At 42.9% G+C, this 13,521-nt stretch overlaps 1 protein-coding gene across 2 annotated transcripts in view; it reads left to right on the forward strand.

Annotated features, from left to right (window-relative positions):
- Positions 1-13,521, forward strand: part of PCCA (propionyl-CoA carboxylase subunit alpha) — a 472,769-nt gene that overhangs the window by 456,285 nt on the left and 2,963 nt on the right. For both annotated transcript variants that reach the window (XM_004384162.1, XM_023738522.1), the window contains 2 exons: positions 1,136-1,276; positions 13,050-13,127. In XM_004384162.1, the coding sequence (XP_004384219.1) occupies positions 1,136-1,276; positions 13,050-13,127 (219 nt within the window). The remainder of the gene's footprint in view (positions 1-1,135; positions 1,277-13,049; positions 13,128-13,521) is intronic.

Below are 13,521 nucleotides of genomic sequence, written 5' to 3' on the forward strand. Positions count from 1 at the left end.
CACCTTATAAAGAGCACACTTAGAGAATTCTGTCATCCCTGTGCAGAATGAAAGAAAGGAGTGTGTTTGGTTTTTGCATCCCTGCCATCCTGATGCCCACAGGAGGCTTGAAGTTGAAGCGGCTTTTTTTGAACAAAATGAAGCCATCTTGCATGCTGCATCTGTCTTACCCAAAGAAATGCAATCTGGTAGGGACCCTAAAGTCTTCAGGTGGTGCTTCCAGCTGCACTGAGTAACACTTCCTCCGACCATTGCATCTTGTTGCTCTTTGGATAGACGAAATTGTGGCTCTTACATTTATCTATTGAGATCTCGGATTTTTCCTACTGGGCCAGAATTCTCATTAGGACTGTTTGACCAAACTGATTTAATACGCTCCTGATTGTTTGAGAACCACCTATAAAAGGTGCCAGGAAGATACTTTGCTGTGCATATTGTTTTCACTCAGTGTTTTTAAAATCTTGATTCTTACCGTCTCTTAATGCAGAAGGTGTTCTAATTATATTTCATCTTTCTCTGCCCCAGCCATCTTGTTACATTTGAAAGACTGTGCAATGTTGTGCCCAAAAAGGAAAAGCTAGCTTTTTCAGTAGTGAATATAACATTTTAGTTGACTGGGAAAATGAATACTGAAACCCTTTGTCTTAACTTAGCGATGAAGAGTGCAGCTCCCCTCCTTCAGTGGGTCTGTTTTGAGACAGAAATCTGCTGCCATCTACTGGTGTCTGTCTCACAGCGTCACCCCTGTATCCCTTCGGTCAGGTATCCCTTCGGCTGACCCAGCTCACGGAATTTACATTAATTGGGATAAGTGGTGAAAGGAATTCGAGTAAAATTCTCACTGTTTTCTTTAAAGTTTCAAGATGTTTTTCTGAATGATATAGGGTGATTTCTAGTAATTGCAAATTAATTACTGGAGTAGTGCTTATTTCAAGAATGTCTTAACTGGCTCATAAGATATGCCAGAGCAAATCCATGTATTTTGTTTGGTGTGTAAAAATTAAAAATCATTTTGCCTTCAAAGATATTCCCATAATTTAAATTGAAAAGTTAAAAACTGGTTTTGAATTTACTTTTGAGGAAACGTTCATTGTTGACATTCTTTCATGTATTTATTTCTTTTTCCCCCTTGAAGTATAAGATGCGTATCTTGAGCAAACTCGCTGCAGAACTGAGCAAATTTATGCTGGAAAAAGTGGCTGAAGACACAAGCAGTGTTCTGAGATCCCCGATGCCTGGAGTGGTGGTGGCCGTTTCTGTCATGCCAGGAGACGTGGTAAGTCACACGGCCGTGGACCGTGAGCAGGAGCCCTCAGGTCTCAGAATTCTCTTTCTAGAATGACTGGTTGACAGGAGGATCACATTCTTTACAGGTCTTTCTTGAGTCATCTTACCCCCGTAAAATAGCAAACCAGATTTTGTGCATTCTTTATCTGTTTCACATTTAAATGAGGTTAGTAATAATATTTTTCAGTGCCTCCATTCCCAAAAAATCTATGACTGAAACAGAAATAAGGCCAGATTCTTTTAGGAAGCGTTTTACTTAAACTTTTCTATTTATTTTCAAGCGCTCTGGGCTTTAACTCATGCCAAAAAATAACGCACCCATGGGGAACTTTTTGCATGGTGTTGGAATAAATGTCTAATTGGGAGGGAGAATTAAGGCAGGCTAATTCCATAATCTATATAGTACCAAAGCACTTCCATAACTTGACTAATAAAATTCAGGATCACATTAGGAAGTTTTTCATTTTGACCTTATGACACTGAGTACAAATAAAAGTTATAATAAAAACTCCTCACCTATTCAGTCTCAAGATGACTTGCTACGGGCAAATTGGTAGGGTATGTGCATTTTCTCAGGGTGCGATTAACAGCAAAAGTGAAAAGAAGACAATTTAAGATGCAGCCAGAGGATTTCTAGAGGCACTTAAATACTTGCATTTTTATTTATGTGTAAGAAAATAACACATAAATAAACTACCAAACATGATAGTCTTTAGTGAATGATATGGTTATTCCGTTTGTATCTCAGTTAAGTTACTGAGGTTTACATATTTTCCTGAAAAGATTATATTAAAATTACCTCCTTATTTGTTAACTTAAATAAAACGTCATCTTAATGTTGGGAAAAACGCATGTGGTTGCCCTTGGCTTATAAAAAGGTATTTGCCGTAAATGAATAATAAGGCAGAAATGATCAGTTTTTGTTATTTAAAGGATTAGCCCTGAAATTGATTTGTGAAGCTGGAAAACTGACCTGACAATTGCTTTACCTGGTGGTATAGAATTGGAACTACCCACTTTTCTAGAAAAGCATGAAAGAGGCTAAGTTGCCATGAATTGTTACTTTTAAAACATTGTCATTTCAGGAATAAAGCACTATTAAGATTGTCTAACACTCGAGTGTTAAGGATTTGGGAGAGGTGATACATAAAATTATTTTCATGTGTGGAAAATTGGGGGGCGGTGTCTTGGGTATCTTCTTTATAAAGGAGCCAGGTCATAAGAGGTCCCTCCCTGGCCTTGATGTTAAGAATCCTACACTCACACACTACATTATCAGAGAGGTCAGTGGAATCTTCTAGTGACTCGAAGCATAGGGTTTGTTTTGTTTTTTCATTTTCCTCTTAAGCTTTTTCTTAGAAGCCGTGTCATCTGTATACTGCCGTTCTGAGCTTGTCAGTCCTAACTGTGTAGCTTTAATTATAAAATCACATTTGTGCTTTTTAGAAAAAAAAATTAGAGCTTAAGTTAAATCCTTACTTTTCCAACACCTGGGTCAAAACCTGAGCGAGGCGGGAGCGAGGGATGGGAGGGTTCAGGTTGCAGCCTCGGCTCTCCATCCATCTGTTGGCATCGCTCCCCCTCACTCTAGCTGCTCAGGGGCAGTCACCAGGAGCTACGGATCCCAGACGGGCCCGGCTTCTTGCTTTTTAACCACTGCTTTCTCCGAGCCTAGCTCTTCCATATAACAAAAGGGGTTAGCCTTCATAGTTTTCATTTCCTGGTTAACAATTTACAGTTGTGGGAAAACAAGGCATTTAGTAAAAGAAACAATGTAATATTAGTCCTTGGTTCATTGGAGTAGCTCAGATATTGAAAATAACAACCAATAATTAAATGTGGGTATTCTGGAATAGTTTAACTTGGGAACTGTAAAAAACATGTTCCTGTGGAAAAACGGGGACTGCATTTTATGTATTCCTTCAAGTCAGAGCACGTAAGCCTATCCCGGAGGTAACTTCGCACGTGTGTGCACGTGTTTAGGGTGGGGGCACCCCTGAATTGTCTCGTGATCTCTGGGTCGTTCACCTTGCTTACGTTATTTGCACAGCTGCCCCTAGGCTGCTCAGGTAAACCACATGCTTTCTTTTATTCCTCCCTCCGGCTTCCAGTGCCACTTGGTCCTTGAAGAACTTCCTTTCATATTCTGTGCCATTGTGTTTCAATGAAAGTGTTTTCTCTCAAGCTACCATTTGTGAAAAATGTCCCAAACCGCTAATTCCTAAACCAAATGCAGGCTGAGAAGTTTAATCACCGGCTCTTATAACAACTCTATAGAGAAATTCTGCCTCCTATAATTAAAACTCCGTAAACTCTCCTTGGACCCAAAGTGCAGCACTTCCTTGAGACCATTATAAGAAAATACCACTTGTAACTTTTCAGGTTTGCGGTTTTAAATTATTTTAACACCGCCAGGCATGTTGTGTTTTCCTCAGTCATAACAATAGTGGAGCTAGGTCCCACTGTTATCAGTAGAAAGATAATGGAATCAGTCATCTCTTTGTATTTTCAAGGGAAACTGTGACCAAAAAATAACTATGATGAGACTTCAAGTATTCTGCTTGTCTTTGAAAAGCTGTTTTTTGTAGTTTAAATGTCAGTGATCTGTAACTTATATTCTGCCAAGTAAAACAATAGTATGTTCTGTGTAAGTGTTACATAAATAATTCATAACAAATCTGTTTTGTGAAGCAAACAATTTTAACAGAGTTTTAAAAAACCTCAGGAAAAAGGGAGTTGGACTAAGTGCTTAGATGTAGTAAATGTTCTCAGGGAGCTTTGTTTGTGACGGTCTGAGAACTGACTCCTTTGAAAGACTTTTCCTCCCTAAGCTCAGGACGTATGTTTTACTGTCAGTGACGTTTCAGGCTTCACACAGCAGAAGTTCCTAATACTTTTTCAATGTCTGTCACATACTATTTAACTTTAAATGGAGCCGTAAAATCATTTTTTAGCTGATTGCATATTAGTCTCTTTGAGTGTGTGTATTTACTGTGCAGGGAGAAGATGCTAGTTAATAAGTACAGTAAAATTAATGTAAGCAAACATACATAAGAAACAAAGTAGGAGTGGATTGCTACAGTCAAGAATCACACATTTAATTCAGGAAAAAAAGAGAGAATGACATAGGGACTTGACGGTTTTATATGCCTTCTGAAAAATACTTTGTACAATGACTGATTTTCATTTTACTTTGAAAAATACCTATTTTTCTATGTATTTAACACTGTCATAAACTGGGGGCGCTTCTGTAATCAAAGTTAGCAGTTTTATAACTTGTTTTAAATTTTAAACATCTAATTTTCTTGACTAAAAATATATATTCTTTCATAATAGTGGCTGGATGCATTTTTTCTACATGTTAGTGTTTGACTTACATTTGCTGAGTTATTGCACAATTTTCAGTTTGAAGTTGGAAGCATAAAGTCATTATGAGCATATTTATTTTGCCAGCCTTTTGATAATCAGAAACAAAACGAAACAAACCAAAAAAGGTCCAACCCGAGGGGATAATGCAGCATCGTCTTAAGACTCATTCCTAGTTTACATTTAGATTCTGCAGTCATCCCAGATTTGCATCAAAAGTATTCATCTTATTTACTTTATAAAAAATATAATAAGTGAGACACACACCAGAAACAAGCTGTCTGCCATTGACATTTCTCTGTTTCTTAATAGTTTGTGAAATCAGGTAAAATAATAAATTGATGTTAAGTACCTTTTACTGCTTTTTCTTGCCATTTGCCCATTCTATTTTCATAAGACAGACTTTGAGGTAGTTTTGTGGGGCCAGGATGAGGAAGATGAGCTTTATAGGTGGAACTGACCTTCAGCAGAAGTGTAATTAGGTCTTTGGGATTATTGCTCTTGACAACAATGTCTTAGGAAAAAAATGGTCCACCAAAAAGTCCAGCAGTGGAAATACAGCATTTGTAATCATCAGTAGGACATCACGCAGATTTCCCCGATTTTCACCCCCTTGCACGTGCCCCTTGAGGGGCAGGGCTCCCAAGGAGGTGGAAAGCCAGGTGACCGCAGACACAGGTGCCCACTGCAGAGAGGGACAGTCACACCTCCCCTCCGTCTCCACATCATCCCCTCATTTAGCTTATAGCGAATCTTGAGGAAATCACAAATAACTTGACGAGAGACTGTTAGCTTTCATTTCTCGAAAAAGACCATGGTAAGCAAGCTTTGAAAACTCTTTTGCTTTGAGGTATTCTAGATGAGAAAGGTTAGAGCGGGCTCTTCTGACAAGGTGTCTGTCTGGCAAACTTGTGTACTTCACGCAGCCCCGTGTCAGGAATTGCGTCTCTCCCTGGCAGACGAACTAGCCTGGCTGTTTGATGGATTTTCCAGTTCCTGGATACCTTGATTTACAATCACAAAATAATTGCAATAATTAAATTTACAAATTTTATAGCAGTGGTTATTCAAGCAGTTCCTTTGACTAAGTGCCAATTTTCATCCAAACCTCAGGTTATATTCCAAAGCATGTATAAATAGATTCGTGCATTCACTGTATAACATTTTTAAACTTTAAAATTATGAAATATTACAAATATACAGAAAGTTATTGAGGATAACATGGCAAGCACTCATATGATCTCTGTTCACCTGTATCATTTTTGCTTTGGATTTTATTTAATAAAACATTGCCTATCCAGTGAGCCTGCCCTGCATACTCTCCCCAGTCTAATCCCTGTCCTGCCTTCTCCAGAGGTAGCTACTATCCTGAATTTGGCTTTCTTATCTGTTCCAGACAGCTTTCCTTTTAAAATTTTACAGTAAATTTCTGTTGGAGGTAACAATCTGGGAATTTTATAATTTAACTAAATGATAATTATCAATATAAGATAAAATATTTGTAGATTAGTAAATAAACTTTAATACAATATTAAATATGATAGTGAAGTCTTCTGTAAATTTAACATTTCATTTTATTTTTCAAGGAATGATCTACTTGAGATTAGAGTCTATATTTTCTGCTCTCTTTGTTTTGAACATGTTTGAAGATGACAATTCTCAAACCTTTACCAAGATTCAAAGTCTCTTTTCTCAGCATTGCACCGAGTCCTTTGCAACCGCATCCTTTACAGAGGTATAGAATCCAGACTGATGTCTTGAAGTTCACTGTAAAGTGCATCAACTTTAGCTAGTTCTATTTGTAACTCTTGGCCTTGGCCTCAGTTCTGAGCTTGGCTTAGAAGACAGGGGGGAGTGAATTTTTTTCTCCATCGTAAGGAATTTTAAGAAAAACTGGACTCGTTTTATATTGGCCACAGTTATTCCTTCCTGAGCCTCTCGGCCGCTGTCTCAGTGCCCCTGCGCAGTCCCAGGGAGCTAGAGTGCCAGAGGTGAGTGTACCTCACGTTACATGGAGGCAGCAGCCCTGGTCAGATATGGGGACTCTCTCCTGCATGCCCTTCTGAATAAGCCAGCTTGCACCCAAACCATTAAAGGATGCCTTAAAGTGAAGATGAGGATCTGGCATCATTTCTTTCTGTAGGCTGGCTCCTCTTTCTTTGTAAGGTGACGATGGCTCCATCATTGCTTAAATATAGCACAACCTCCTGGAGTCTCTTCTCCCCCTCTCTTTACATGAAGATGTTGGGTTGTGAGCACACATGTCTCCTTCAGGAAATATCAGGGGATATTTACCAGCCTATCTTAGTGGCTCAGAAAGAGGAAGTTCTTCTAATCAGATCCTAACAGTGCCTTTTAACCAAATCTCAGATGCCTTTTCCCTTGTAGCTGTTAACTGTGCCTTTCTCAGATCTAAGGGCCTTAAAATGCACTGCATTCAGGCACCTGTGTTCTAAGCAGAAAATGTAATGGAAGGATTTTCACTTTTGTGGCATAGTCAGCAGGGTTGATATTGATCCATGTTTTTCGGGTGGCTCCGTGCAGCAGAAGGGGGGACTGCAGCGGGCCGGTAAGCCCTCCGAGCCGTCTGTCTAATTTGGCAGAAAAACACAGAATGTAGGACAACAAAAGAAGGCTCCTTTTTCCATAAAAATTCTTCCTCCCACCCACTCCTCTCCCCCAAAAAGGGGACTTAATTTTTCAGCTGCATACAGCGATTTGGTGCTCACTCTTGCATTGAAACAGTTGCTGTCTGAACAGGCAGGAAACAGTTTTCGTTTAATTGCTGAAATCATTCGGAAGTGCTGCATGCCCCGCTTCTATACAGCAGATGCTGTGCATTAATTGGCCTGCGTAGAAGTGACCCAGGGTTCCTTGCAGCGGGCCCAATTTTAGGCAGAGGGTTTAAATAGCTTATTTATTATTTTGTATAATCTGGTGGGCATTGTGTGTTCCTGCACGTGTCATATTTCATGGTCTGTAGTTTCTAATGTCATGTGGGTTTCAAAACCCGTGTTTCTCTGGTAATGTACTAGCAGCAGGTAAGCTCACAATACCATCCATCAGGAGCTAATTTTTTATCCAGATACTCAATGACTGATGGACCTGTCTTTTGTATGAATGTTTAGCACAGTAGAAAGCCATATGCCGCTGGCACCGTTTCCTATGCATTCTTTACAGTTGCTAGAGAGTAGGCTTTTGGGGCAGGGGGTGGGGAGCTCTATGCCATTGATGTCCTCTTTCCTATGTTTAAGTGATAACCCCTTTCAAACAGCCCTGGATTTGGACAACAAAAGAGGGTAGGGTCTGTCTTAAAGGAAATCTCACTCCCATAATAATTTTCTTGATCAGAAATATGACTGCACATTCCTAATAGGGAACCTTGTTTTGTTGCTCCCCGTCTGTTCAAAACAGACCTGAGCCCATTAGAAGGGCCTCCCTTGTGTGGGAAGACCACAGCTGTTACTGTAAATCTCATCCAGTCACTGTATCACCCCCATTTTGTGGCTCTGAAGGATGAAATTGAGAAATGGAATACTGTGCACTCATCCTTTACATCTCCAATTTTAGGCCTTTGCCATCATTTTCATGCTTTTATTCCAAATCAAATAACATTAGTGAGCTACACCACCTTCTGATGAATATCTGGTATCGAGCGCCGCTTTCAAGTCTTTACTTTTGGGGGCTTCCTTTTATGTTTGGTGGAGATCTTTTTTTTTTTTTTAATTTTCCTTTTCCCTCTTTCTCTTCCTGCACTTTCTTTGAGCTTTCTTACCAGAGACTGTGGTTTGAATGATACACGTTGCCCGGTGTGTCTCAGTCTTAGCTGGCTTTCCAGGAGGAGGCATGAGCAGAAGACGATTTCTGTGTCTTTTAATCTTTATGGAAGGAGCGAAGAGAACTTGGTGGAAGGATATTGGGGGCTTTAATCAGAAATAAGAAATGGTTTAAAATGATTAGCACAACAAAGCATACTATAAGCTTGAAGATAAAAGTCCCTGGGGAAAGTGTCCTCTGAAAATAAATGGGACTTGATAGATTTCCATATCATTTATAACTTCCCTTAATTACACTTGGAAGACTTGCCAGTAAAACTGGAAAATTGGCAGCCTATATCCATTATAGTCATTTTGCCGACCATGGCAAGCAGCTGGCTTTACTGGGTTTTATTTCCCATCACTCACAATTAATCATCAGCTGGAGATGCCTGAAACTCTTCAGCACAGAGCAATGCTGTGTGACATTCAGGCCCCCTGAACAGGCTGAAATCTGCTGAGTAAATGGGCTGAGTTTTCTCTCCAGCTAACTCATTTTGGTGCAAAGCAAGCTCCTGCTTAATGAGTGCCACTCTGCTAATTGGATGTGAATGGGAGCCTTGACCCTGTGTCAAAGGAGAAGACGCAATAAGCCGGATGAAAGATACAGGATTTGGGTCTACAAACTTTGCACCAATTAGACGGAGAGCAGAGAATGACATCAGGATGACCAGGTTTATCAAAAAGACTTGTGAGGCTTGTGACAATTTTGTGAGCCTAACATTGGAGACATCCTGTCACAACCAGTAAGTCTTTAGCAGATGATTCACAAAAGTGGGAGCGGAGCGCGCTTACATGTACCCTTTGGTAGCAGGGCCCTCGTATGCAAGCAGTCTCGTTGGAACAGCGTTTTTAAGAGCCATCTCTGTGCGCTCAGTCAATGCCCCGCTTTCTGAGCACCTGGGGAAATCTGGAAGGGGCAGCCTCTGCCAGGCCCACTGCCTTGCTCCCTCACAGCTCCAGGGGGAGGGGGGAGCAAGCAAGACACTGCAGTGTTTTCTGTAGGAGCGGACACAGCTGAACAGCGAAACTTCCAGATTCTTGAGGGAGACAGCTGTGTCTTATCAGAGCTCTGTGATGCTGTCTGAGTATTTTGGGAACTGGAGCCCTGGCATGGTGTCGAGCCATCGGCAAAGCCCACCCTCCAACCTCCAGCCACTTCCACAGAAGTCTGAGCAGAGCTTCAAGTGCGTTCTTTGACGTGACGTTTGCCTTGTTATTCGTTCCTCTGGCTTGGATTTTTGAGGGATGAAACAACTTGAAATTAGATCAAACTCCTGTGCATATTCAAGTTTGTGTAAAGATTCCACTGAACAAAACTTCTTTCACTATTTTGTGGGCTCTCCAGGACCAATTTCCAGAAGTTCTTTCTCAGGGATGAATGAGTGAAAACAGTCTATAAAACAGATTGCTTTAAGTGAAAAGAGGGGAGTAATATAAATAGACCAGTAGACACAGTGAAAGAAAGTAGGGAGAGAAAGCAAGGAATGAAAAAGAAAACCAAGTTGCAAGGATCTGATTCTGGGGCATAGTGCTTTGTTGCAGATAGCCAGAGCGAAGGTAGGGTAGAGATGGGGTCACTTCAAACCCAGAGACAGTTTTTTGAAGTCCTTTTAATCAATTGCCAGCATCACACAATCGGGGAGATTATATTTTAACTTTGGTAACTTTCCATCTCTCCTGATTATCTCTGGCTCAATCAGAGACTTTTTTTCTGATTAATAATAGGGCATCTGGCATTTGGAATTCACCTGTGTTTCAAAGAGCTAGCCAGGAAGAATGATCAGTGGGTAGCAGCTGCGGGGCCCCAGAAACTCATTCTCCATTTCCCATGGCCCCCCAGCTCCAGTGGCTGGGATCTGACTGCCTGGGAGGCCGGGCCTGAGCCTGAAGCAGAGCTGTGGTTTCGGCCTGGCCATCGCTTAGCATGTCTCCTGTGGCCTCATCGTCATGTTAGTTCTGGGCCCTTCAGTGTAACCATGGATGATCTCTTGGGTTCATTTTTTTCATATTTGCATTTTAACTTAACTGAAGATCCGTATAAAGAAGCAGTGAGGGGCTCTCTATCTGGGTAACGGGATGAGGGGTGAGTAGCTTCAAGAGGCCATGCCTGCTGGCAGAGGGGCAGGGCTGTGCTGCCCACAAGGGGCTGGTGGGGCCGAGGTTGCAGAGGGGCCTCTGAGCAGGCCCAGGGCTCAGGATGCCAGCAGAGGAAGACTGCTGGGCTGGGCTGGGCGGGAGGATGGGAGGCAAGCTCTCATGGCAGTGACTGTGGTGAGTCCTCATCCATCTCCTCCATCTGCAAAGGAGGTAGCTACCAAGCCCAGAGGTGAAGGGGTGATTACTAACTTTTGGATGGAGCATCCATTACGTTTCAGGTCCATTGCCCAGAAAGCCACACTGGACCTGATGTCCGAATGGCCCGGTCCTTGGGTAGGGATATTGTTTCCATGAGTCCTGGACCTACAGCTTCTAAGAAGCCATACTCTGCATCCACCAGGGTTTTTATGCGTGAAGACAAATGGCAGGCACTGTTTCCATGGAACTTGCCCTTCTCCCATCTTTCCTGATCGCTGCCTGCCTTGGAAAATAGGAAGAAGGTTCTAAATCGACTATGTGAGGGAAAAACTGGTCTGACATCGCTGATTGGAGGATCTGCATTGTCTCCTCACCACCCTCGCTTCTGTCCCTTTGCATTTTGAATAACAGCTCTCACAAGTTGAACCTTCCCTCTCCAAGGAATGCAGATGCCAGGTGAAAATGAATCAAAAAGGGCAGTGAGCACAATGCTTCAAAGCCCAGCTCTTCCGCACAGTGTCTCTCCTCCGTGCCAGCACTCAAGCTTTGGCATTCCCTCTCTTCCTATATTTCCGTGCCAGGAAAAAACAACCCACCACCTGAACAGCAGAGGAGAGGAATACATAGGGCCCCCAGGCACTCGCGATTGCCAGCAAGACAGCTTGTGCCTCATGGGGGGCCGGGAGGGGGACTTTGAGATCATCTGGGGATTTCAGGAAAGAACATTCTCCAGGCACTTCTGCGGCATTGAACATGCACAGCCACGGTGGTGAGAATGTGCAGAGGCCCCACACCAAAATGTCCCACCCAGACCCCGAAGAGCTCGTCACCTTAGGAAACTGACCTCTCCCATTTCAAAAACTGGAAGGCCCCACTTCACAAAGGTTGGAGAAATATCCAGCCCAGCTCCCTGATGCTCATCCATTAAGGGCAGAAAAAAGAATAAATAGAGGGGCCTTGAGTCACAGATGATTCCTGGATGGCAGGCTCAGGCTTCACCCCAATGGGCTTATGCTCGGCTCAGCCTGGATTTCCCTTCTAGTGAAAGGCAAACATCAGAACACAAAGCATGGGTGTGTACCTTTGGGAGCCACTGGTGTCTTTGCAAGAGGATAGATACAGCTCTAGAAAACATTTCCTGCTTTGGAAGGTGCTTTCCGGGAGCCTGCTTGCTGTCTGTCGGTCTTTTTATCATCTTGTAAGGGATGGGTTAGTGGCCCTCATGCCCTTGATGCTAAGCTATTGTTCCTAGCCCCCCAGGTCTATAGATGGAAACACTCCATTCGTTTCTTAAGAACTTGGTTGTTGGGTGCCGTTGAGTTGATTTTTGACTCATAGCGACCCTATATGACAGAGTAGAACTCCCCCATAGGGTTTTCTAGGCTGTAATCTTTACAGAAACAGATTGCCAGGTCTGTGTCCTGAGGAGCAGCTGGGTGGGTTTGAACTGCCAGCCTTTCGGTTTGCAGCCAAGCGCTTAACCATTGTGCCAGCAGGCACTTCTGCAGCATTGGACATGCACAGCCATGGCAGTGAGAATGTTCAGAGGCCCCACAAGCTTTACTGAGATACAGTTCACATACCATAAATTCACTTCTTTAAATGTATAATTCAGTGGCTTTAGTATATTCAGAGTTATGCAACCATCACCACAGTCAATTTGAGAACATTTCCATCACCCTCTAAAAAACCCCCTACTCATTAGCAGTCACTCCCCTTTTCTACCCAGCACCCCCCATTCCCTAGGCAACCATGAATCTTTCTATCAGTATGAAAGACAAAAAACCAAACCTGTTGCCGTTGAGTCGATTCCAACTCATTGCAACCCTGTAGGACAGAGAACTGCCCCATAGGGTTTCCCAAGGAGTGGCTGGTGGATTCGAACGGCTGACCTTTTGGTTAGCAGTCGAGCTCTTAACCACTGCGCCACCAGGGAGATTTGCTTATTCTGGACATTTCATATAAATGGAAAAACGTTCTATCTTTGCAGCACCTGTGATTGCGGCAAAGCCAGAGTCAGAGATTCCCAGGGGAAGCCCACAACCAGCACCTCCAACGTTCGGGGCTTTTTTCCTAACCTGGGCTGGATGGTGATAGAGCGAGTGGGCTTTCTCTGTTGTCCCCTAAAGGGGAACTTTGAATATGAAGTATTTGAGGTCGTTGCTGCTGTTTATATACAATTTCAGAGTATTTGACAAAGGGCTTCTTAATGGCTTCACTTGAGTATTACTGCAAAATTAGAATGCTTTTAAATCTTCGGTCCGTTTTTTATTCATTTTCCAGGTAGTAGAAGGTCAGGAAATCTGTGTGATTGAAGCCATGAAAATGCAGAACAGCCTGGCAGCTGGGAAAACTGGCAAGGTAGGTCCCCGCGAGCCCCACATGAGGAAAACTGGTAAGGTAGGTCCCCGTGAGCCCCACACCAGGAAAGCTGGCGAGGTAGGTCCCCGTGAGCCCCACACCAGGAAAACTGGCAAGGTAGGTCCCCACAAGCCCCACACCAGGCTGGCTCTGAGAGAGGAAACAGAACCTAGGCCTTGGAGTCATGGACTGTTAGGCCTGCAGGGGCCACAGCCATCACCCTGTCCACCCTCCCCTTCCCAGAGGAGGGCGTAGAGATGGGGGAGCTCGCTCTCCGCACTGATGCATCGCTGCCTCACACAGAGCCAGCCTTCCAGAATAGGGTCGGTGTGTTATGTCAGGTAGTCAAAGAACAATTGTTCTTTACCTTAATGTCTTTCAAATTAAGGGATCT

This window comes from Trichechus manatus, unplaced genomic scaffold, assembly GCF_000243295.1.
Source record: "Trichechus manatus latirostris isolate Lorelei unplaced genomic scaffold, TriManLat1.0 scaffold00118, whole genome shotgun sequence".
In the NCBI taxonomy this organism is placed as follows: Eukaryota; Metazoa; Chordata; class Mammalia; order Sirenia; family Trichechidae; genus Trichechus; species Trichechus manatus.